This window comes from Microcebus murinus, chromosome 6 (assembly GCF_040939455.1).
Source record: "Microcebus murinus isolate Inina chromosome 6, M.murinus_Inina_mat1.0, whole genome shotgun sequence".
Lineage (NCBI taxonomy): Eukaryota > Metazoa > Chordata > Mammalia > Primates > Cheirogaleidae > Microcebus > Microcebus murinus.
In genome coordinates, this window is record NC_134109.1 from 80,342,979 (window position 1) to 80,367,214 (window position 24,236).

The 24,236-nt window shown below is 39.7% G+C and overlaps 1 protein-coding gene across 3 annotated transcripts in view; it reads right to left on the reverse strand.

Annotated features, from left to right (window-relative positions):
- INO80 (INO80 complex ATPase subunit) overlaps positions 1 to 24,236 on the reverse strand; it is a 141,960-nt gene that overhangs the window by 42,946 nt on the left and 74,778 nt on the right. For all 3 annotated transcript variants that reach the window (XM_076004255.1, XM_076004254.1, XM_012766455.3), the window contains 2 exons: positions 8,973 to 9,113; positions 3,443 to 3,668 (listed from right to left, as the gene is read on the reverse strand). In XM_076004255.1, coding sequence (XP_075860370.1) covers positions 3,443 to 3,668; positions 8,973 to 9,113 — 367 coding nt within the window. The remainder of the gene's footprint in view (positions 1 to 3,442; positions 3,669 to 8,972; positions 9,114 to 24,236) is intronic.

Here is a 24,236-nt window from a genome sequence, read left to right on the forward strand (position 1 = left end):
GCCTGTATAAATTCCAAGTCTGAGCAGGCAGCAAAGCTTTCATAACAACTTTAAAGTTTTCTTCATATCACAATTACCCTTGCCCATTAATTGGATTCCCTGGGGTCTCTCGATTTTGATAGCTCCTAAACATTTCCCACAGAGTTACCAATCAGCTTTAACTATGTTTCTCTCTCTCTCTCTCTTTGGTTTTTTTTTTTTTTTTTTTTTGAGACAGAGTCTCACTTTGTTGCCCAGGCTAGAGTGAGTGCCATAGCTTCAGCCTAGCTCACAGCAACCTCGAACTCCTGGGCTCAAGCAATCCTCCTGCCTCAGCCTCCCGAGTAGCTGAAACTACAGGCATATGCCACCATGCATGGCTAATTTTTTCTATGTATATTAGTTGGCCAATTAATTTTTTTCTATTTTTAGTAGAGACAGGGTCTCGCTGTTGCTCAGGCTGGTTTCAAACTCATGACCTCAAGCAATCTGCTCTCTTTGGCCTCCCAGAGTGCTAGGATTATAGGTGTGAGCCACCACGTCTGGCCTGTTTCTTTCTGTTTTAATTAAAAAAGCACAGGAAGGTAAAAAAAAAAAAAAAAAAAAACCTGTATGTTTTTTAGCCATTGAGTAAGAGTACACAAGTTAAATTCATCAGATTTCTGCAGCCTGCTTATTTTCTCTCTCCATTCAGATATACTCTCTCAGCACAAATATTAAAGCATTCAAGACAGAATTTTGAAGAAAAAAAAAAAAAAAAACAAATATTAAAGCATATCCAAATCTGTCTTGCATCCAAATTTTAAGAAGCCTCAATTCACTTCAAAGTCATGATTCAATGGTTTTCACATATTCCTGCTTCCCACATCTACTTTGCTTTGCTAACCAGAATGAGCTGATGTAGGATTAGAAACACTTAGAGATGAAGATGTGCATATACTTATAAGGACAGAACTCTGATGCACCTAAAGGAAGCAAGAAGTGGTACCTGTTGTCAGCTTGTTATTATGTAGGTGAGAGAGGTGGAAGTGGATGGACTGAACTTCTTTGGACTTCCCTGAAGAAACACTTCAGAGATAGCCTTAAAACAGACAATGAACAATATACTTCTGATTCTCTGATAAGCATGTTAGACAGAGGAAATCAGCTTCTAGTATTTGACTCTAGTAAGATATATTAAAAAAACATGTTTTCTTCTCTACACACACTGATGTTTTTTCAGCCTGGCACTCATTACCCAATATTTTGGAGTACAACTTTTGGAGCTACCAAAGCTGTACTGGACAAGAGCACCACCTATTGCTAAGCTGGGCACAGAGCCATGAGGAGCACAATTCCCTAGGAATCAGGCTGATTTTGCCAAGTCAAATCCAAGTTCAGCCCTTCACAATAGGAGCTCAAAAAATATTGAAATGAACAAACCTATCCTACTGTCTTACAAACTCTCTTACAATCCTATGGTACAATCTTATAGTACTTTCATTTAGATACACGTTCTTACTGCCCACAGTATAAGATCCTGCTCAGAGACAAAACGAAACACAGTTTATATTTTCCTGGATTGAGCTTGAGCCCATTATCCGAAGTAAGGTGACACAAGATTGGAAAAATGGGCTCTACATGTACTCACCATCAAGTTGGTACTGACTGATAAACACTATGGTGCTCAAATGGTGTTGGTGTTCTCCAGGGATTGGGGGGGAAGACTCACAACTGAGGGATGTGGTGAGCATTGTGGAGGGGAGGGGCATACCTCTAGCTCTTGCTAGGGAGAGGCAAAGATACAAAATGTAACCAAAATGCTTGTACTCTCATATTGTCCTGAAATAAAAATAACAAAAAAAGAATTGCCCTGGCTAGAATGCAATTGTAAATGTTATAAATGCAATAGTAAAATACTGAAAGTGAGTGGTGAAAGCAAAAAAAAAAAAATAAAAAAATGAGAATATAGCCTATGGCACCAAAATTAGGGCAACAGATTATAATACCTCCTTTTTCCAAGGAAAGGAGACTTCTGAAGGAATTATACATCTTTCTGGTAAAACCACAGAGACGGAATCAAGGTGTGAAACCCAGGAGAGTTTGGTCAGTCTCTCAAGGAATATGGAACCAACCCTTCCCAGGGAAACAACAAATATAAAATATAGAAGAAAGAGAGATACAATACAAGTTCTAGTGAGCTCCTCACCCCACCCGCCCCAGCTAGTCTACAGAGCACAATAGGGTCAGTGAGGAGATGGTTGGTTCTCACAGTAAACAGCCAGTGAGGCTGGTGCTTTTTATCGATGCAAAAAGAACTCAGACACTTCCTGCTATTTAAACAAGCTCCATTTTTCTTTCAAAGAACAGGAAAAGCCACAAGAGATTCCCACAGCACCAGCAATAAGCGTTCTACTCCTGTACTGGGAATATAACAGCCAGAATGAAGAAGGGAGAAAGAATAAATAAGGTGCTATCTTGCTTCTTTCAATTATGGCAGGAGGCCCCGCTCCTGCCTTGGATTCTGTGATTTCCCAACAGGCTTGTTTACACTTAGGTTGCCCCCTGACTTTCAAACAATATACCTCTACCCACTGCTTTCAGGTGTTCTAAGTCAGCTATGAGGCCATATGGAATACTGCTTTCATATACCAAAAAAGGCATCTTCCAGTTCAAAGCACTCCCAAAACTACTGGCAGGCTGACGCAAATCCCTTGACACTTGACAAAGTTAACATTAAATGGAAAAACCAGGCCTTAAAAATTGGAATCAATTATCTCTTAGAAATGGCAGACGATCTCTTTTGAATGCTTAGCTCTAGTTTACTTCCATGATAGGCCAATAAGATGAATACAATCAAGATATCAGAGAATTTGGACAACCAAAACTAACACTGTAGCTACTACTTCAGCTTGTGCAGCAGGTATAATAAAAGAACATGAGCCTACAAACCCTCTGTGTTCAGTTTCCTTAAAAGCAGACTCACTAAAGCAAAGATGAAAACCTAGTTTCTTTTTAATCCTTGACCTTGACCCTAGAGGTCTGGGAATTCGCTAGCATATTGGCACAAATGCACTATTTTTCCTCGTTATCATCTAGATCTCTAGTACTTAATGCAGGATGCTGCTTATGCTACTTAAACTAGGCTTTCTGGGAGTGACATTCTCATTCATTTCAGTGGCAATGGCATAAGACAAGGGTACTCACTCGACCTGGAGCCTTTCCTACCAAGGGTCATTTCTATCATTTTTTTTCTTTAAAGAGGCATTCCTTTCAAATGTAAGCACAAATCTAAAAACATTTATCTCTCCACTCAAGTCACAAATTACTAGTATTCTTATCTATAAATTACTTAGGGCTAAAAGAGAAAATAAAAACCTCAAGCATACTGAATTTCAAACATCTAAAAGTACCAGATGGAGTATCTCCCTGGTTCTCCACTTGCCAAACCTGGGAATATATTCCAAGAGCATGGAGAACTTACCTGGAATCCTGATGAAAGACCAGCCATTCTGAGGCCTGATGCTCCACAGCCCTCCGACTGGCTCTGGGAAGAACTGGGATCGCCGATTTAGCCAGTCTGCAGCCAGTTCAGGGGCCCCATTCAACAAACACTGCTTGGCTGCCAGACTGCCTCCTTCCTTCAGAATTCGTCGCTCATATTCTGCACTTCGGTCATTGCAGTAAGAGTCCAATGGCACTGCGGTAACCTGCAGTGAAAGATTCACGTGAGATGGTTCTTTCATACTGTCCACATGTACTAAGCCTTTTGGGCACCTCTACTTTGAAATCAGACTAATATGGTAATTTCTAGGATAACGGTTTTAAATATCCTGTTCTGACAAACTAAGCTGTCCCTAGTGGCTGACATAGTGAGCTTCTCCATGTTAAAGGCTAACCTCTTATTATATGATCACTTTGCCATCTCCTTTCCTTCTAGATATTGTTCTCAGCAAAGTTCTATAGCCATAAACATGATAGTAATGCCAGAAAGGGAGCTGGAGCTAGTTAGACATCATTAAGGAACTAAAGAGTATTGACCTAGTGTAATTGAAGCTATCTTTAAGATGGTTTTGAGGTAAAGCTCCCAAGTTTATCAAAATTTCTTTCTCCTTTTCCCTGACCAAGGTGCTTACTGACAAAACTAACAGAAGATAAGAACAACTTTCTTTCAGTCTGTAAGTTGGGAAAGGGAGAGTTAGGAGGATAGGGGATGGGAGGGAAGCAATTGCCAGAGAGTAGCATATTCATTTCCTGGCGAGGGCAGAGGCTATGCACAGAATCTCATCTCACCACAGGTGCAACCCAACAACACTTAAACGCTGCCCTCCCTATGAAATAGGGGGCTCCCGCAAATTTAGAAACATAGGTTTTATCCTTCTTCACTATCTGGGTCTATTCCCGCTCTAAGAAGCAGCTGTGTATTCAGATGGCTAGGAAATCAACTGATAAGGAGCCCATTGAAGATGACAAGGTTACCTTTTGTTAAAATGTGGAGGCTGTGATTACCTGCCAAGCCTAGGTTGATAAAATCCTAAAAGGCCAATACAAATTGAGTGTCCCTAATCCAAAAATCCAAAATCCTAAATGTTACAAAATTTGAGTGCCTATATGACACCCAAAGGAAATGCTCATTGGAGTACTCTGAATTTTGGATTTTTGGATAAGGGATACTCAGTATGCATTATCAGTAAAATTGCTCAGAAGAACCCTGGAGCTTAGACTAAGAGCTGGGGAGAAACTGAGCATAAGAAGCAAGGGCCAAGGTATAGGACAGATTAGAACATAAAATATTGGTTGGACTTAGCAAGGAAGTTCAATTATTTCTTGGAAGTTAGGCACCTAGGAAACCCTATCTTGCTATTTATTAACTTTTCTATTTTCATGTCAATCAATCTTTAGGGCAATGGCTGTCAAGTTTTGGTATGTATAAGGGCCTCCAAGCCCAGAGAATACTGCCTTGGGGCATATGAACAGTGAGCTAGCTGGCCATGGGGCTACAGGTGACTCTGCTGAGAACAAGAGGGTACCAAGGTTACAAAAAGAGCATCGTTTACCAATAACCAGAGAATAAACTCTGGCTTGCAGATGAAGCTCAAGTGAGTTTGCTAGGGAGCAGTGCCATCTACAGTCCAGATGGAAAACTACAGAGGGGCACAGCGAACGGCCTGGAGTTCCAAAACCCACACAGGTTGACCACAGAAATCAGTTTATTCAGACAGTATAAGGAGCTCATACCACCTTTATACTCTCCAGAAGAGTTTGTTTTCTTGCTTTCAACTTATTTGTTTTTCCCACTCATACTTCAGCACAGGCAAATAAAGACTGAAAGACAATGTAGGTGGATAAAAATTGGGTCTCTCCTGGCTATGGCTTGTTCTGGCGGTACCCCAGCAGGCCCTGGGCCAGAGCGGACATTTCCCATGTAGGATATGTGTCAATTAATAGCAGCTGTACTTCTATAAAAATAGTTAAATAAATAGTGAGATGGATTATAGAATTATGACCAGGTCTCTGTATCTCAAACAGCATGTATACTTTTGGATGAGTAAAGCATCTTAGTCTTTTCTAATGAAGAGACTCATACAGAACAATTTTGTTTTTTTTAGGGGGGGCAGGTAGAAAAGATTAATAAAGACTTTGGGTACATATTCTCAAGATGAAAAGTCAAAAGCTAGAAACTCAGCATGAAGAAATAAAGGGAGAACAGTGACACAAAAAGAATGTTTTTTGTTTTTTTTCCTGGGACTCATTTCTAGGCATTCTTATAGTTTGAAAACAAAACAAATTTTTCCAGTTATAAACTTTCACCTATTTTCCAATTTTCATTTTGCTGATAACCTTCCAAGTCCAGGGCTGGATATTGGGAGGTTTGCAAGACACAGTTCTTAGTGAAATACTTTTTAATGTTTTGATAAGCTTCTTTGGCAGGAGCTCTGGATCAAGATATACACAGAATCACAGAATGCCATGTTGTATGTACATAAGCAGTGTACTCATGAGGTCCAAAAGAGGACAAAAAAGTCCATTTCTACTTAGAATAAATCCTGCTTTCTAAGTCAGCTTTATCCTAGATAGCCTCCACCCGTTCTGCTAACCCCACGTGGCTTTCCTGACTGCTTAGAAGCAGGGGGAGATGAAGCATGACATACCATTCTTCCCTCTCCACAAATGGAAATGCATACTCCCTCTAGTCCCACATGAGCTAGCCTGCTTCTTGCTTCATTAACCTCTGAAACTACAGTACCTTCCGGGGTTGCCTCCTTAAGTATTCAGTGCGTTCTTCCCGAGGACATGCATGTTCGTGCTCTAGCTCTAAGAAGCGTAACCACTCCAAGCGTTGCAGTATGTTGGTAAGATGAATTCCCAGGGTTGTAGTTTATTAACTCTGTGGAATTATTTCCTCAGCCAATGATAAAACAACTCCTATAATTCCTTTCTGCCACTAAGAAAGTTCTTCCTAAAGTGACCCTAAAGTTTTCATAGCATATGCCAGGGAAATTAATTTGTGTTAACTTAAGGCCATGATTGAGGATTCAAAGAAAGTCAGTTTCTCTCTCCCCAGCACAGATGGGTTAGAAATACATATAAGATAATTAAAGTATCTCATGAAATGTTGCCTTATTTACTGATCTGAATCCTCAGGACTCAGAATGGTGAAGGCTATGTATGTATGAAATACTGAGACATATTTAAAACTCTTCTTCCAGCCCTCATAATCATGGTGTAATTACTCCCATTTTCAGGTTTAGCACATGCTTTTGAGAAGAAACTCTACAAACAAATATGAGAGTGGTCGAGTTGGAAAGGCAGGTGCTGGGGAGCAGCCTTTCAGGCAAACAATAACAGCTTTCTCCTGCTCCCTCCTTGCTACCACACATTTACAGCTATTACAGTTTTTCTCAGCTACATTTATTGTTCTTTAGGAAAACAGCAGCACTAAGCATGGTAGTTTAGATTTTTTGCTTCCATGAAAACAATACTGAAGAGGTACAGTTGGGGCACGCACATGTGTTAGAGTGGGATTGTTCTTGAAAGTAGATGGCATTAGAGGTTTTGGGAGCTCTGAGTGATAATAAATGAAGAATATTTCTGTCAATAAATGCAATTATAGGCTGAGATAGCTCACTTTTATTGGCTCTACAAAACATTGGGAATATGAGAAGTAAAAAAGACTTGACATACCTCTTTCAGAAATCTAACTTCTTCCTATTAGGCCTCTTGGTATACACTAATCAGACCAAGAGAACAAAACCAACCATGCAACCATGAAGACTGAAGGCTACCTTTAATGGAAGCACTTGGCTTTAGATGCTTCCTAGAAAAAGTGCATTTCCCTACATGAACTGAAGCTTCCAAGACCAAGAATATTTTGGAATAACATGATACATACAAAATCCAAATACTTTCTGGATAGCTGACATAAACTAAACTAGTTGATAGTGGTAAGAGAATTAAGTTCATGTAGCACAGAACCAGCAGAAAGAAACCTTCGCATGCAGGATTCAATAGTTCATTTCTATTCATCTTTCTTTGTATCCCCTGTCAGATTCTGTTTTGGATAAACTTAATAAAGGATGCAAACTGATGATAAGAAAAAGTAAAAAAATATTTTCCAAGAAAGAGTAAAAAGGCTCCTTCCTTCTTTAGAACTGTGAACCAGTAGACTTGCTAGGATGAGTGAAGAAACTAGATTAAAAACAGAGAATGGGCTCACGCCTGTAATCCTAGCACTCTGGGAGGCCAAGGCGGGCAGATTGCTCCAGGTCGGGAGTTCGAAACCAGCCTGAGTGAGACCCCGTCTCTACTAAAAATAGAAAGAAATTAATTGACCAACTAAAAATATATATACCAAAAAAAAAAATTAGCCGGGCATGGTGGTGCATGCCTGTAGTCCCAGCTACTTGGGAGGCTGAGGCAGGAGGATCGCTTGAGCCCAGGAATTTGAGGTTGCTGTGAGCTAGGCTGACGCCATGGCACTCACTCTAGCCAGGGCAACAAAAGTGAGACTCTGTCTCAAAAAAAAAAACAAAAAACAAACAAAAAAACAGAGAATGGTAAGAAATGTCAAACTCTTAGAGGTCCCTGGCTAACTGAAAACTGCCCCTTGGAGCAAAAGGAAACAACAAACTGGGAAGACAGAAATTCATTCTTTGCTCTGATCACAGAATCTGGCTACATCGCTTTCTAACTCTCTCCTTTCACATACTTCTTCGTGGATGTGAGAAAAGATCTTTTGTCTGGCTCTGATCAACAAGGACAGGAAAGAATTGGAAGTTGTAAGCAAAGTAAACAACCCCAATGTGCTAATGGGAGCCTTTGCAGTGATGCTTGTCAGAAATCAGGAGTACTCTGTTCCGATAAACAGGGTATTAAGAAAGATCCAGACAGCTGCTCAAAATTGAAACTGCAAGGGAAACTACCCCCACTCTGCAAATAAGAGTACAACTGCTGAATGGTGAATAAGAAGCAATAGTTCCTTTTCAGATAGAACAGGATTGTGAACTATAGTTCAGGCAAGGCTGCTTAGGAAAACAAGAAAACATCAGACTGAGAAGTTTCCTGATGCTGGAGTGTTATGTTTCCTTTTGTTATTTAGAGACTACACTGAGGTGATAAGGCCAGATCAAATCTCCCCCCTTAATATGGCCCCCTCCTATGAAAACCCTCAAAAACTTTAATGCCAATGACAAATGGCACCCTGTCCTCTGACCCTGCTGATGGGTGATAATCTACCTGACAGATGGCTTATTCTCATCATAGTTTAGAGCTCCTGACTAAATGAGAGGAAGAAGCTATCCGCCATAAACTATTCTCAAGTCAACAATTCAAGGTAAGAAAGTGCTGTCTTGAGAAGGAGAAAACCATGGATGACCTCTGTTTTGAATGTTAAAATTTATGTTTCTTAAAGTCCAAATAATTTAAAATAGTTCTGCTTAAGAAATGAATCCCTTGAAAATTGGTTTATTCTTCTAGTACCATCTATTTTGTCTCTTCCCTCCTGTGTCACTTACTCGTGGACTGGCCACACACAAAAATGATGGCAGCTCAGTGAGCAAACAGCAACGAAGCGAGGAGGTAGCTGATCTCCGTTGATGGACGACCTGGTCTGAGTAGCCACTCACTGCTTTACAGTGGCTGCTAAAAACAAGAGACTACAAAATAAAAATGCAAATTAGTGCCAATAACAATAATGTTAAATGTTATCAAAATGGAAAAAATGTCACATATTAAACATCTAACTTAAAGAACTTTCTCCCTAGTGAATATTATTAATTCTAATATACAATGAACCACTAATTAGAACCAAGTATATAATACAGTCAAAGCACATATTAATTTCAAACTGTGGTTTTATTAATGTACCTTAAGCAACTGTCATTTCTAATTCCACCTTTTGCTGGAAGAGATATACTATTAATCATAACTAGGCAGAACAAAACTTCATTACACAAAATACTGTGTGAATGTGGGGGGGAGTTTGGTTCATCTGCTATACTGTGGATGAAAACTTATGTCTTGACTTAAAAACAATGATGACCAACACTATTTCCTTCTAAATCTTTCTTTAAAGCAGTTTAGCATCATGTGTACTAACAGTGCAATGTAGGTCTCTCAGGGGTAGTTGTTTTATTTATTTATTTGAGGACATAAATACAGTGGTCAGAAACAGAAAATAGTTCTCTTTAGTTTCTCTGACAACCCTTTATAATGAAAATATAAATTATTTATATTACTGTATCAAATTTTTTTTTTTTTTTTTTAGACAGAATCTCACTCTGTTGCCTGGGCTAGAGTGCTATGGCGTCAGCCTAGCTCACAGCAACTTCAAACTTCTGGGCTCAAGCAATCCTTCTGTCTTGGCTCCTGAGTAGCTGGGACTACAAGGCATGTGCCATCATGACTAGCTAATTTTTTCTATATATTGGTAGTAGGCCAATTAATATCTTTCTTTTTTATTTTTTTTTTTTGAAAGATGGGGTCTCGCTCTTGCTCAGGCTGATTTCAAACTCCTGACCTTGAGTGATCCACCTGCCTTGGCCTCCCAAGATGCTAGGATTATAGGCATGAGCCACTGCACCCGGCCCAAAAAATATTTTAATAGACTTCACAGCTCATGTTAAAGCTACAGTTTATAGTCATTCATATGAAAGATTTTAAGGAAGAAATGTTCATATACTAAGAATTACTCAGTGGGACACAGTATTCTATGTTGCACATGCAGAAGTTCTTTCTTCAGTATGCTATACATTTTATCTTTGGATGTACACTCTTGATTACGTCATCTATTTGTTGTGAATGTGGTTTCTTAATAAGGCAGGTTGATAACCTAAATAACCATCTGGGCTGGGCACGGTGGCTCACGCCTGTAATCCTAGCACTTTGGGAGGCTGAGGGGGACAGATCTCTCAAGGTCAGGAGTTCGAAACCAGCCTGACCAAGAGCTAGACCCTGTCTCTACTATAAATAGAAAGAAATTAATTGGCTAACTAATATATATAGAAAAAATTAGCTGGGCATGGTGGTGCATGCCTGTAGCCCCAGCTACTAGGGAGGCTGAGGCAGAAGGATTGCTTGAGCCCAGGAGTTTGAGGTTGGTATAAGCTAGGCTGACGTCACAGCACTCACTCTAGCCTGGGCAACAAAGCGAGACTCTGTCTCAAAAAAAAAAAAAAAAAAAATATATGGAAAAAAATCAGCCAGGCACAGTGGTGCATGCCTATAGTCCCAGCTACTCAGGAGGCTGAGCAGAGGATCGCTTGAGCCCAGGAGTTTGAGGTTGCTGTAAGCTAGGCTGACGCTATGGCACTCTAGCCCAGGCAACAGAATGAGACTCTGTCTCAAAAGGAAAATAAATAAATAACCATCTGGATGAAGATAACACACAGGGCAGTCTAATTTACACATTGTTGTAAGGTCAAGAATACAAACAGCAAGATCAGAACAGCATCCTAGACCCTCTAGAGAAGAACAGTTATAATTTCAGTACCAAACCTCTTAGAGGCTTTTTTTAATATAATACATATCTTGCCCCTCTACTCATGTAAGTCTATTTTATACAGGGCTTCAATCTCCTGAAGTAAATGCATTCTTTAGGATCATAGTTTGAGAGGAGTCATCTCAAGTTGTCTAGCAGGACACATGCATCATTACCTGCTTCCATGAACCAATTAGCATCTTCTATAATAAATGTTATGAACAAACTGAAAAAACTTTAACTATTTCCTAGCATAGCTAGTCTGTCTTTGGAGAGTTCTAACCACACAGTATGGAGTCTTTACACACTTGATCAGTGGTCCCCAACCTTTTTGGCACCAGGGACCAGTTTCACAGAAGACAATTTTTCCGCAGACCAAGGGAGGTAGGGTGGGGGAAAATGGTTTTAGGGTAACTCAAATGCATTACATTTATTGTGCAGTCAAACCTCTCTGCTAATAATAATCTGTATTTGCAGCTGCTACCCACTGTTAGCATCACAGCCTCAGCTCCACTTCAGATCATCAGGCATTAGTTTCTCATAAGGAGCGCGCAACCTAGATTCCTCACATGTGCAGTTTACAGTAGGGTTCACGCTCCTATGAGACGCTAATGCTGTAGCAGATCTGACAGGAGATGGAGCTCATGTGGTGATGTGAGAGATGGGGAGTAGGTGTAAATACAGATGGACCTTTGCTCACTTCCTGCTGTGCAGCCTAATTCCTAACAGGCCAGGGAAGAGTACCGGTCCCCGAGGCTCAGGGGCTGGGGACTACAGCACTTGATTATAAAGCTGGTCCCATGTAGCTATGACATATTTGGCCTATTTTCTAGATGTTGAGGTCCCTGTCATTACCCAGCAGAGAATTTTAGCCTTCTGATAGAGTTTTCAACATCTTTTTTCTCTTCTTTATTTTGGCTAGCATCTGCAGTGATTCATCCATCTCTCTACATGTTTATGTCCATTATCATCTGAATGCTTTGTGTGAGGATCATTACAAAGAATATTTGTCTGGGTATCACCCCTTCTCCTAAGATTGGACACTGAATAGCTAGGAATATTACCAAAAAAAAAATCCTATTGCTAATATACAGACAGAGGTAAAAAGATGTCTCCATTTTTTTTATTTCCTAAAAGTCCATTTCTGACATTAGCAGTAGCCACTCTTGCCCATTGTAATTGATAAAAGAGGTGACTCAAGCCTAACTTCTGCTCATCTCAGCCAGCTACGTAGTAGTTCAGGGCTGGTAGCCAGGATATCTACTGCCACTCAGACCACTCCTGGATAGGTGGCTGAGATAGCAGCAGTAGCTGACCTAAAGACATCTGAATTCTTGGCAGGGTGCAGTGGCTTACACGGGTAACCTCAGCTCTTTTAGAGGCTGAGTTGGGAGGACCACTTGAGGCCAGGAATTTGAGATGAGCCTGGCCAACACAGCCAGATAATGTCTCTACAAAAAAAATAAAGTAAATAATAATAAAAGCCTTCTGAATTCTTACTAACTTCTAAAGAACAGTAACTACACAATGTCTCTGTAAGAGAGCTCTTTAAATCACCCTCATTTTAGGAACCTGATTCAGGTTAGTTTTTTGTCATCTCTTCTTTTTTTGCAAATAAAAATCTACTTTAAAAAATTATCCTCATTTTGAATATTCTCAAACGGCAAAATTCACCAGAAACCTGTTTATTTAGTCCAAAAATATAAAGGTAAAAAGTAAGAGAATGAACATTTCCTCCAATTATCTTCTCATTGTAACAACTTCAACATTGTAGTTATTACTAACAAAGGGATAACACTCACCATAGAAAGTCCTTTTAACAAAATATATTATTTATAATACTTTTCTGGACAAATATCTTTTTAGCTATATTTCTATTCCCAGAGGTGGTCATTCCCAAATTAGAACACATTCATTTATCTTTCATTAGCTGGGTTAAGATGGTATTCTCATTGGAAGTCACTAAGTCAAAGTGATTCATAGTTTTCTTATTCCAGATTTTTAAAAAAAACCCACAACTTACTAGTTCAAAATGCTTAACATATAGCCTCTTAGCTTTAGAGAAACCCTGACTACCCCTGGAATATATTATGTAATTTTTACTTTTCTAGATTATCTTCTCTTTACATTAGTTCCAACTCTCGTCCTTAGTCTCATGCTATCCAATTCCCCTTCACATAATGACATGAACTGCTATACATTGCCAGACATTGCTAAATACAGAAATATTTAATGGTTGACATAGAAGACAAGGAACACCTTAAACACCATCATGTAGAATACTTGGAGGATGGCCACAGAAAAGGAGGTTCATTCATTACTTCCTCAGCCTATTTTGGCCACATAAAATTTAGAAAAAAAGAAAACAATGCCACACTATGGGGAATGTGACTTGGTTTTAATGCAGTCACAGCTTTTGCTATTCTGTTGTGCCTTTGTCATGCTCTGTGAATGTCTCATTAGCCAGTAAGCACTGGCAGCTGTGTACGTCTTGCTGCCAGAACTACAATATGCACATAGTAGTGAAGAGTCTTTTCTAAAGAGTCTTTTGGCACCATGCAAAAGTCTCAAGTGAAAATAAGTAGGCCAGGATGACAGGCCCCACAGCTGCATGCTTCTCGCCAAAGCATAGCATAGAAACACACAGATGTTTTTCCCTCAGATACAGACTTACTCCTTTAACAAGAGGCAATGCTTCACTCCCCATGTTTTGTTTAAAATTAAAAAGAATACTTATGTTAAAATTTAGGTCTCCATTACTTCAAAACCAGTTTTCTGCTTCTGTTCTTAAAGAACATATCAAACTTAGATATAGAGGAAAAGTTGTCACTTTAAATGAAAGAGTATAGTATTTACAAATCAGCAGCTAGACAACGTGGATTCTGTTTTCACAGATATTTTAAGTGTCCAAACACAATGGGAGAAAATAAAATACAGAAAAACACAATGGTTACCCAGAGTGTTCCACAAAGGGTGTAGGTAGCATTCACGATCTTAGGAAATGATGATAGATATAGATTCTGTAGCTGAAAATTAACATTTAGTAGAAGTCTTTTGAAAAACTTCCTGTTTTGGGATTCTTCATAAATAGCCAGTCAATGCTCTTTAAGCATTGAATAGAGAACAGTGTTTAAAACTTAAATATATGCCACACTTTTCAAAGCCATTCTTCATGTTTACAAGCTTTTGTATATATTAAACTGCAAAATCTGAAATGTCCCCAATTTCTATGAACTACCTGACTCATAAGATTTGTAGATCATAGATTTTAACACATACTATGCCTAAGTAGACTGTTACTATGCCAACAGTTTCACTGAGACTGAGTTAGGAGATGGAATCAATTTTGGTACTATACTTGCATTCTGACACCATCATATCTATCTATCTATATATTTTTTTCTTTTCCCAGAGATAGAGTCTTGCTCTGTCACCCTGGCTAGAATGCAGTGGCATCATCACAGCATGCTCAAACTCCTCAAACTCAAACCTCAAACCTCTGGGCTCAAGCAATCCTCCTGCCTCATCTTCCCAAAGTGTTAGAATTATAGGCGGGAGCCACCACACCTGGCCTAACCATCATTTTTAACACTACATTTAACTGGGTATAGACTAAAATCTGTTATGCCACAATAAATATGACCAAACGGTATATTTCCTACAAGTTCTGCTTTTGTCTTTATTCTTCTAAGCAAAACAAGATTTGAAAAAATTCACATATATGAGATTTATACTCGTTATCCCCTGCAAAACAGTATGAGAAAAGAGCTCTGGGCAGAGTACTATAGTAGGCAAAGAGGTATGTGAGACTGAATTTCTGAAAGTTTTGAGCTAAATACTATTCCTGAAATTCTTAGCAATAAAGCAGAGTGGAATATAATACAAATTAAGTAGAACGCAGGAAAGCATACTGGCTTTTGCTCCAAAAACATAAAAGAAGGAAATAATCAGAAAAGCACACACATCAAGTAAGAGATTTTAAGAAACCCTAAATGTTGTCCAAAACACGCCTAAGAGTCAACTGATCAGTGTCCTTAGTCTAGTTTTCAATTCCCTGATGTTTACATATCATCCTGAAGCCAATAATATAAAAATGGTACTTCCTTGAATTCTGTAAGACAGAATTTAAATTTAATATTCACTGCAGGGTGAATACAGGATTTCACAGGCACACTGTGGGGGTTTGGGGTAGAACTTCTCACTGTCTAGCTTCATTCATATCCATGAGGAGAAAGGGGAGAAGGGAAGGATTTGGTTAGGCTGCTCAGTGTGGCTAAGACAGTAGGCGACCTGAGATAACTTACCAAGAACAAGATAACAACATGTAGCTAAGTTAATTTTTTTATAAGTTTACCCCCACCCTCCCACATAGCTAAAGTCAACACTCATTATCCATATTCCTGGAGAATAAAAACAAAACCATCACCTTTGATCTGATGCTAGGAAGCTATATTTAGGAGACAGGCTGCTGGAACAATATCTACTACTCTTTATAAAACCAAAGAAGGCACAGAATAGAGGATTTTCTGCCTTAAGAGGACAAAGCTCAATTTAAAAAATTAATTCAAAGCTAATTTGGTGGATCCAAAGGAGTTTTATTCTAAAATATTATTAGAATTTTACAATTCCTTCTAATTTCAGCATTTTCCTGTGTCTTTTTTCTCAGGTCTATTTGCTTGAGTTACAGTAACCCCAAACCTCACCTAAGACTGATCTGTAACATGGAATCTGGGTTCAATTCACATATTCTTCTGTTAAATCCCGGAAACACAATTCGTGTTCACTTTGCAAATTAGAACATGGCTACTCTACTTCCTTGGACCACAAAAGAAAACAAAACAAATAGCTTAAGAAACTGCATCCCTTGTGGATTATGTTTTCAAATAATTAAAGTTACATAATCAGATCTAACATGGCAAATTAAAAGAAAATGCAAATTACAGAATAGAACAGAACTTGCAATGAAAAAAATGCGCACAAGGAGTTAGAGCTTATAATAAATAACTGTTGAAGAAGATTAAAACCATATATTAGGCTGGGCATGGTGGCTCATGCCTATAATCCTAGCACTCTGGGAGGCTGAGGCGGGCGGATTGCTTGAGGTCAGGAGTTCGAAACCAGCCTGAGCAAGAGTGAGACCCTGTCTCTACTATAAATAGAAAAGAAATTAATTGGCCAACTAATATATATAGAAAAAATTAGCCGGGCATGGTGGCACATGCCTGTAGTCCCAGCTACTAGGGAGTCTGAGGCAGGAGGATCACTAGAGCCCAGGAGTTTGAGGTTGCTGTGAGCTAGGCTGACGCCATGGCACTCACTCTAGCCTGGGCAACAAAGCGAGACTCTGCCTCAAAAAACAAACAAAAAAACCATATATTATACTGTACTTAATATTTTTCCCAGTTGATATTTGCTGCAGTTAAACATTGGTGACAGAGAACAGGGAACAAGGAGAAATTGCAAAATACTTTCCAGTTTAAAAAGTTACATGGGGCTGGGCGTGGTGGCTCACGCCTGTAATCCTAGCACTCTGGGAGGCCGAGGCGGGCGGACTGCTCAAGGTCAGGAGTTCAAAACCAGCCTGAGCAAGAGCAAGACCTCGTCTCTACTATAAATAAAAAAGAAATTAATTGGCCAACTAATATACATAGAAAAAATTAGCTGGGCATGGTGGTGCATGCCTGTAGTCCCAGCTACTTGGGAGGCTGAGGCAGGAGGATCACTTGAGCCCAGGAGTTTGAGATTGCTGTGAGTGAGGCTGAAGCCACGGCACTCACTCTAGCCTGGCAACAAAGTGAGACTCTGTCTCAAAAAAAAAAAAAGTTACATGGTAAGAAACCATCTATAGCCTAAGCCAAAATCTCACAACAGGGAATCCAAAACAAACTTCATTAACAAGGTACCTAAAATAATGGCATTGGCCTGCCCACAAGGGGCTGTTTTAGTTTTAAGATTTAGCCGGGCATGGTGGCTCACGCCTGTAATCCTAGCACTCTGGGAGGCCGGGGCAGGAGGATTGCTTGAGCTCAGGAGTTCAAGACCAGCCTGAGCAAGAATGAGATACCAGCCGGGCGCGGTGGCTCACGCCTGTAATCCTAGCTCTCTGGGAGGCCGAGGCGGACGGATTGCTCAAGGTCAGGAGTTCAAAACTAGCCTGAGCAAGAGCGAGACCCTGTCTCTACTATAAATAGAAAGAAATTAATTGGCCAACTGATATGTATATAAAAAAAATTAGCCGGGCATGGTGGTGCATGCCTGTAGTCCCAGCTACTTGGGAGGCTGAGGCAGAAGGATCTCTCGAGCCCAGGAGTTTGAGGTTGCTGTGAGCTAGGCTGACGCCACGGCACTCTAGCCTGGACAACAAAGCGAGACTCTGTCTCAAAAAAAAAAAAAAAAAAAAAAGAATGAGATACCAACTCTACTATAAATAGAAAGAAATTAGCCAAACAACTAAAAATAGAAAAAAATAGCTGGGCATGGAGGTACATGCCTGTAGTCCCAGCTACCCAGGAGGCTAAGGCAGGAGGATCACTTGAGCCCAGGAGTTTGAGGTTGCTGTGAGCTAGGCTGATGCCACAGTACTCTAGCCCAGGCAAGAGAGTAAGACTCTCTCTCTCAAAAAAAAAAAAAAGATTTGGCCACAAATTCTTTCATACCCCTCTCTTCAAAATTTGGAGCCCAATTCCTCTCCTCTTGAGTGTGGGCTAGACATAGTAACTTCTAAAACTAGGTCACAAAAAGCCTGGCACTGTGGCTCCTCCTCGTTTTCTCTCAAATCATTCACTCTACAGGAAGCCAGCTGCCATGCTATGGGGATATTCAAGCGGTACTGTGGAGAGGTCCACACAGCAAGTAACTGAAGCCTTTGTCCAAAAGCTAGCACAAACTTGTCAGGCATGTAAGCAAGATACACTGGAAGCATATCCTATGGCTCCAGTCAATCTTTAAGATAACTGCTTGGCTATTACCTTAACTGCAACTTCATGAGATGTTTTCAGGCAGAACCACCTAGCTAAGCTGCTCCTAAGTTCCTGACCAACAGAAAAAGTATGAAATATCAAGTGTTTGTTTTAATTTCTATGTTTTGGGTTCATATGTAGGTATAAATAACTATTACAGGGATGATACCCACAGTTGAACCCTTCTGCAATTTCTCTTGCTGTTGCTCTATATTAGCTTTTTTCTAGTGTTCCTCACTCCCCAAGTAATGTTGCCTCTAGTTCTCAGATCAAATGCAAGGCAAAAATAACAAATGTACAATAAGATCAATGAATGATCAAACAAGTTACTTATCCTACCCACTTTTCCCAACCCCCTGGGAAAAGTTACAACTCTTCACAAAATTCTGTTTTAATACTGAGTAAAACTATATGTGTAATTTTAGGCTGGAGGACATTCCGTCAGATAAAAATACATACTATGATTCAAAGATTAATATAATATAACCAATATTCACTAAGTCATTCAACAAACATTTATTTAACCATCTAAGTACCTAAAATAACCAGGCCAAAAGGAAAAGATGACCTACATAAAATGCCCAAACATCTAAACTGTTTCTCACTTGGAGGAGAAAAAGGAACAAAGAAAAAGAGAGAGAATGGCTTAATAAGTCCTTTTTAAAAATGTTAAGCTTAATTTTAATAGTTTTAGACATTGTAAAATATTCTTTGTGGTAGAAAAGTATCTTTCTGTTAATTTTTGAGCTCCTACCAGTATTCACGAGAGCTTTCCACCATATAAGAGGTGCAGTTAAACACTTCTGTACTCCCATCTTTTGCCTCTCTTACATGTTCCAATTCCCTCTCTAAGGTCATCTTCTCCTTAGTCTTCAAATCAGAAAGTCTACTTTCTCTTATTATTTTATTTTATTTTTTTTTGAGACAGAGTCTCACTCTGTTGCCCAGGCTAGAGTACCGTGGCATAAGCCTAGCTCACAGCAACCTCAAACTCCTGGGCTTAAGCAATCCTTCTGCCTGAGCTCCCCGAGTAGCTGGGACTACAGGCATGCGCCACCATGCCCGGCTAATTTTTCTATATATTTCTAGTTGGCCAATTAATTTCTTTCTATTTTTAGTAGAGACAGGGTCTCGCTCTTGCTCAGGCTGGCTTCCAACTCCTGACCTTGAGTGATCCCCCCGCCTCAGCCTCCCAGAGTGCTAGGATTACAGGAGTGAGCCACCGTGCCCAGCCTCCTTTCCCTTATAAATACAACTTTTACTTAAACCCAGCTCCCCTCCCAAAATTCTTACCTGTTCTTTTTAACTGTTACACTTCACTGCTCATTCTCTATGCCTCCTAACCAGAATCTTTCTCCCTATAAATCCCTGCTACTGGGTTTCTGCCTTCTCTATTTTATGTGTACTCAGAAATCAAAGAGCAACTTTAAACTTGAAAGTATAACTTAATAATAGTCCCACTGTATCCTGCAGTGAACTCTGGCTTTTGAACGTGATTTCTTCACCTCCAATGTCCATCCATATCCGAATCAATAATAGTCCCTTGATCTTTTCTTTATAATCTTTCTGATACAACCATTTCTTTTTTTTTTTATTTTAGTGTATTATGGGGGTACAAGTGTTAAGGTTACTTATATTGCCCATGCCCCCCTCCCCCCTCGAACAAGAGCTTCAAGCATGTCCATCCCCCAAACGTGGCACATCTTACTTGTTGTGGTTGTTACAACCATTTCTGTTGGGTCTTTAGTACCTGCTACTTGTAGTATTTGCTTACTATCTTCCTTAACATACATCCCTGTCTCCAAACTTTCCTGACATCACATTCTGAGACTAATATTCATAAAATACCAACAACAGAGAATCCCCACATGGTATGCTCTAACACCTGGGTGATTTAGCAGCCTTTCTGAAGCCAGCTACCAGATTACTCCTTCCCATGGCTTGACAGTAGCTACCAACACTTTATCCCCCTACGACTACAACTTTAGCCATTTGTTGGGAGAAAGCAAGCCAAAACAGGCTAGGCCTACTGGTGTAGTATCTAAACCCTCATAGGCTGGCCTTCAGAAAATCCCACAACTCAGCCTTCTTGCCCTTTCTCTCATTACTATCCTTTATTTCAGTTTAAATCTTTAACTTGGAATGACCTTCCTCCTATCCAGATTCCTACTAACCCAGATCCAATTTAAACAATACTATTTCTTTTTTATTCCTTTTTCTTTTCTTTTTTGAGACAGGGTTTTGCTGTTGCCTACATGCTGTTGGGCTACACAGCTCACTGAAACCTCAAATTCCTGGGCTTAAGTGATCCTTCTGCATCAGCCTCCTCTGTAGCTAGGACTGCAGGCATGTGCCACTGCCTGGCTAATTTTTTTCTATTTTTAGTCGCGCAGCTTAATTTTTCTATTTTTTAGTAGAGACCAGGTCTCACTCTTGCTCAGGCTAGTCTCGAACTCCTGACTTTAAGTGATCCTCCTGCCTCAGCCTCTCAGAGTGCTAGGATTATAGGCATGAACCACCTCATCGGGCCAACATACCTTTAAACAACATTAATTACATGTGTTGTCTCTGTTATACTGGACTGACATTGGGAAGAGGCTACCCCGAAGGTAGCCTAGAGCAAAGAAAAGACAACTCCCAATCATTATCCAAAGAATTACAACTAGATAGAAGGAATAAGCTCTAATATTCTATAGTATTTAAGATGACTATAGTTAATAACATATTACATAGTTTCTTTTTTTTTTTTGAGACAGAGTCTCGCTTTGTTGCCCAGGCTAGAGTGAGTGCCATGGCATCAGCCTAGCTCACAGCAACCCCAAACTCCTGGGACTCCTGGGCTCAAGCGATCTTCCTGCCTCAGCCTCCCGAGTAGCTGGGACTATAGGCATGCGCCACCATGCCTGGCTAATTTTTTCTATATATATTAGTTGGCCAATTAATTTTATTCTATTTATAGTAGAGACAGAGTCTCACTCTTGCTCAGGCTGGTTTCGAACTCCTGATCTCGAGCAATCCACCCACCTAAGCCTCCCAGAGTGCTAGGATTATAGGCATGGGCCACCGTGCCAGGCCTATCACAATTCCTTACTCAACTAAATTTCCTTTACTGTTCAGATCAGAGGTTTCTAAGGTAATCACATGCAAACCTCACAACATAATCAATACTATTAGTATATGTATACAATTTTAAATAAAACATCATAAAGGTATTGGGGAAATGGATTACAATGTTTTAATAATGTGAGTACATAATCAAAAAACATTTTGGGACTACTGGCTTACACTATATAGATTATTGAAAAGAGGTGAGATTAAGTAAGGATTTATAAACTGATTCTAAAATTTATACAAAAATGTAAAAAGCTAAAAAACAGCCAAGGCAACATTGAAGAAAAAGATAGAGGACCTGTATAATTGGTTATCAAGACTTATTATGGGCCAGGCGCCTATAATCCTAACACTCTGGAAGATCAAAGTGGGAGGATTGCTTGAGGCCAGGAGTTCAAGACTCCCATCTCTACAGAAAATAGAAAAATAAGACCAGTATGGTGGTACATGCCTGTAGTCCCATCTACTCAGGAGGCTGTGGCAGGAGGATTGCTTGAGCCCTAGTGTTTGAGGTTGCAGGGAGCTATGTGAGCTAGCTATGATGACACCACTGCACTCTATCTGGGGCAAGAGAGTGAAACTGTCTACAAAAAACAATTTATGAAGCTATAGTTATTCAGTCAGAGTAGTACTGGTTCAAGGATACACACATGGACTAATGTAACAAAACAGAGTTCAGAAAGAGACCCACACATATATAGCCACCTTTTTGACAAAAGTGATGCTGTAGTGCAGCCAGGATGGTCTTTTCAGTAATTGGAATTAGGTCAAATGATATAGGTATCCATATGTTAAAAAAAGAAAACCCTTGCCAAATTGGGGGGGGGTGGCAATCCTTGTAGTTTTGAAAACTTTTGGAGAAAAACATAGAGAATTATTTGCATGAACTTGGTGTAGGGAAAGATTTCTTCAACAAGACACAAAAATTGCTGACTATTCATCAAAGTCACCACTGAGTGAGAAAGCTACACAGAAGATATTTATAATACATAAAAAACTAAAAATCATAAGAAAAAATACAGATAGCCCAAAAGAAAAATAAATAAGAGTTGTGAATAAGCATTTAAAAAAAGGTGGTTATCCAAATGGCCAATAAGCATCAGAAAAGGTATTCATTGCCATTATCCACAAGAGAAATACAATTTAAAGTCACAAGGAGATATTACCACACAAAAGAGTGAAAATGAAGAGAGAAACAATACAATATTTTGACAAAGATATAAATCAATTGAACTCATAGACTATTAATGAGCGTGAAAACTGGTGTAACTGCCTTAGAAAACTGATTAGCATCATTAAAGATGAACATATGCATATCCAAAGACCCAGGAATTTGATTACTAGATCTACAAAATGTTCATGAATTTTCACTAAAAGATGTGTACAGTAATGTTCATAGCAGCACTATTTATAATAACAAAAACTGGAACCATGCAAATATTTTCCTACAGTAACTCTCATGGTAGAGGACACTGGAGAGAAACAGTCAATGGAAACGGGCAAGAAGGGGCTTTGGGAGTAGAGTTCTTGTAAGGTTTTGGGTAGTAATCAGCTATATGTACATTTATGATTTGTGTATTTTTCTGTATGTATGTTACTAGCCAAGCCAACAACAGAAAAGGCTTAAGATTTTCAATATAATATAATTATTATGCCTCTTATTACGTACTTATCTCAGTCACAATTTTGGTAAGCCCAAAAGCTAACCCTAGCAAAACTGAGTAAAAAACAAACGTTGCTGGCCGGGCATGGTGGCTCATGCCTGTAATCCTAGCACTCTGGGAGGCCGAGGCAGGGGGATTGCTCGAAGTCAGGAGTTCGAAACCAGCCTGAGCAAGAGCAAGACCCCATCTCTACTATAAATAGAAAGAAATTAATTGGCCAACTAATATATATAGAAAAAAATCAGCAGAGCATGGTGGCGCATGCCTGTAGTCCCAGCTACTCGGGAGGCTGAGGCAGGAGGATCGCTTGAGCCTAGGAGTTTGTGGTTGCTGTGAGCCAGGCTGACGCCACGGCACTCACTCTAGCCTGGGCAACAAAGCAAGACTCTGTCTCAAAAAAAAAAAACAAAAAAAAACAACATGGAGAGCTTATTTGAAAAAGGGGGAAAGATCCAATGATGAGACAGCAGAAGACTCTAAGACTGCCAACAAAATGAAAGCTGCATTTAAAAGAAAATAACAAAAGTCCTACTTAGATTATGGGTTCATACAACAGGTGATTCACACTCTCCAAGTCCACTTTGCATATGTGGCGACTGGCTATCCAACAAAGCCCTGAAAGCTTCAAAACTGTTTCGCCACATGGATCCCAAGGACCTAGCTTTAAAAGACAAGTCTTTAAGAGGCCGGGCGCGGTGGCTGACGCCTGTAATCCTAGCACTCTAGGAGGCCGAGGTGAGCAGATTGCTTGAGGTCAGGAGTTCGAAATCAGCCTGAGAAAGAGTGAGACCCTGTCTCTACTATAAACAGAAAGAAATTAATTGGCCAACTAATATATAATAGAAAAAACTAGCCGGGCATGGTGGCGCATGCCTGTAGTCTGAGCTACTCGGGAGGCTGAGGCAGCAGGATTGCTTGAGCCCATGAATTTGAGGTTGCTGTGAGCTAGGCTGATGCCATGGCACTCACTCTAGCCTGGGCAACAAAGCGAGACTCTGTCTCAAAAATAAAGAAAAAAACATGAACACAAACAAGCAATTATTGAAGGTCACCACTTCATCAAATATGTCTGCATTGAGAGCATCATTCTTAATGGCTAACCACATTGTTGAAGCTAAGAAGTCCTTTACCATTGGTGAAGAGTTGATCCTATCTGCTGCTAGGGACATTTGCCATGAACTTTGAGGAGTGGCTGCAGTTCAAAAGGTGGCATATGTTCTTCTTTCAGCTAGCACCATAACTAGACAAATTGATAAAACAGCAAAGGATACTGAGGCACAATTGTTAGAGAGGATTAATGAGTCCAGGTTGACAAGTCTACCTATGTGACAACAAGGCAACAATGCTTGTTTTTGTGCAATATATTTTTCAGGAGGATGTGCATGAGGATATGTTATGTGTACTTTTGTTGTCAATCAACACCATACCATAGCTCCAGATTATTCAAGTCTTTGTCTTTGTTTTATATTAAATTTTTATTTTTCACCTCCAAGGTTCTGCTCGAAGATTATTCAAGTCTTTGAATAATTACATATCAGGAAAACTGAACTGATCATTCTGTGTTGC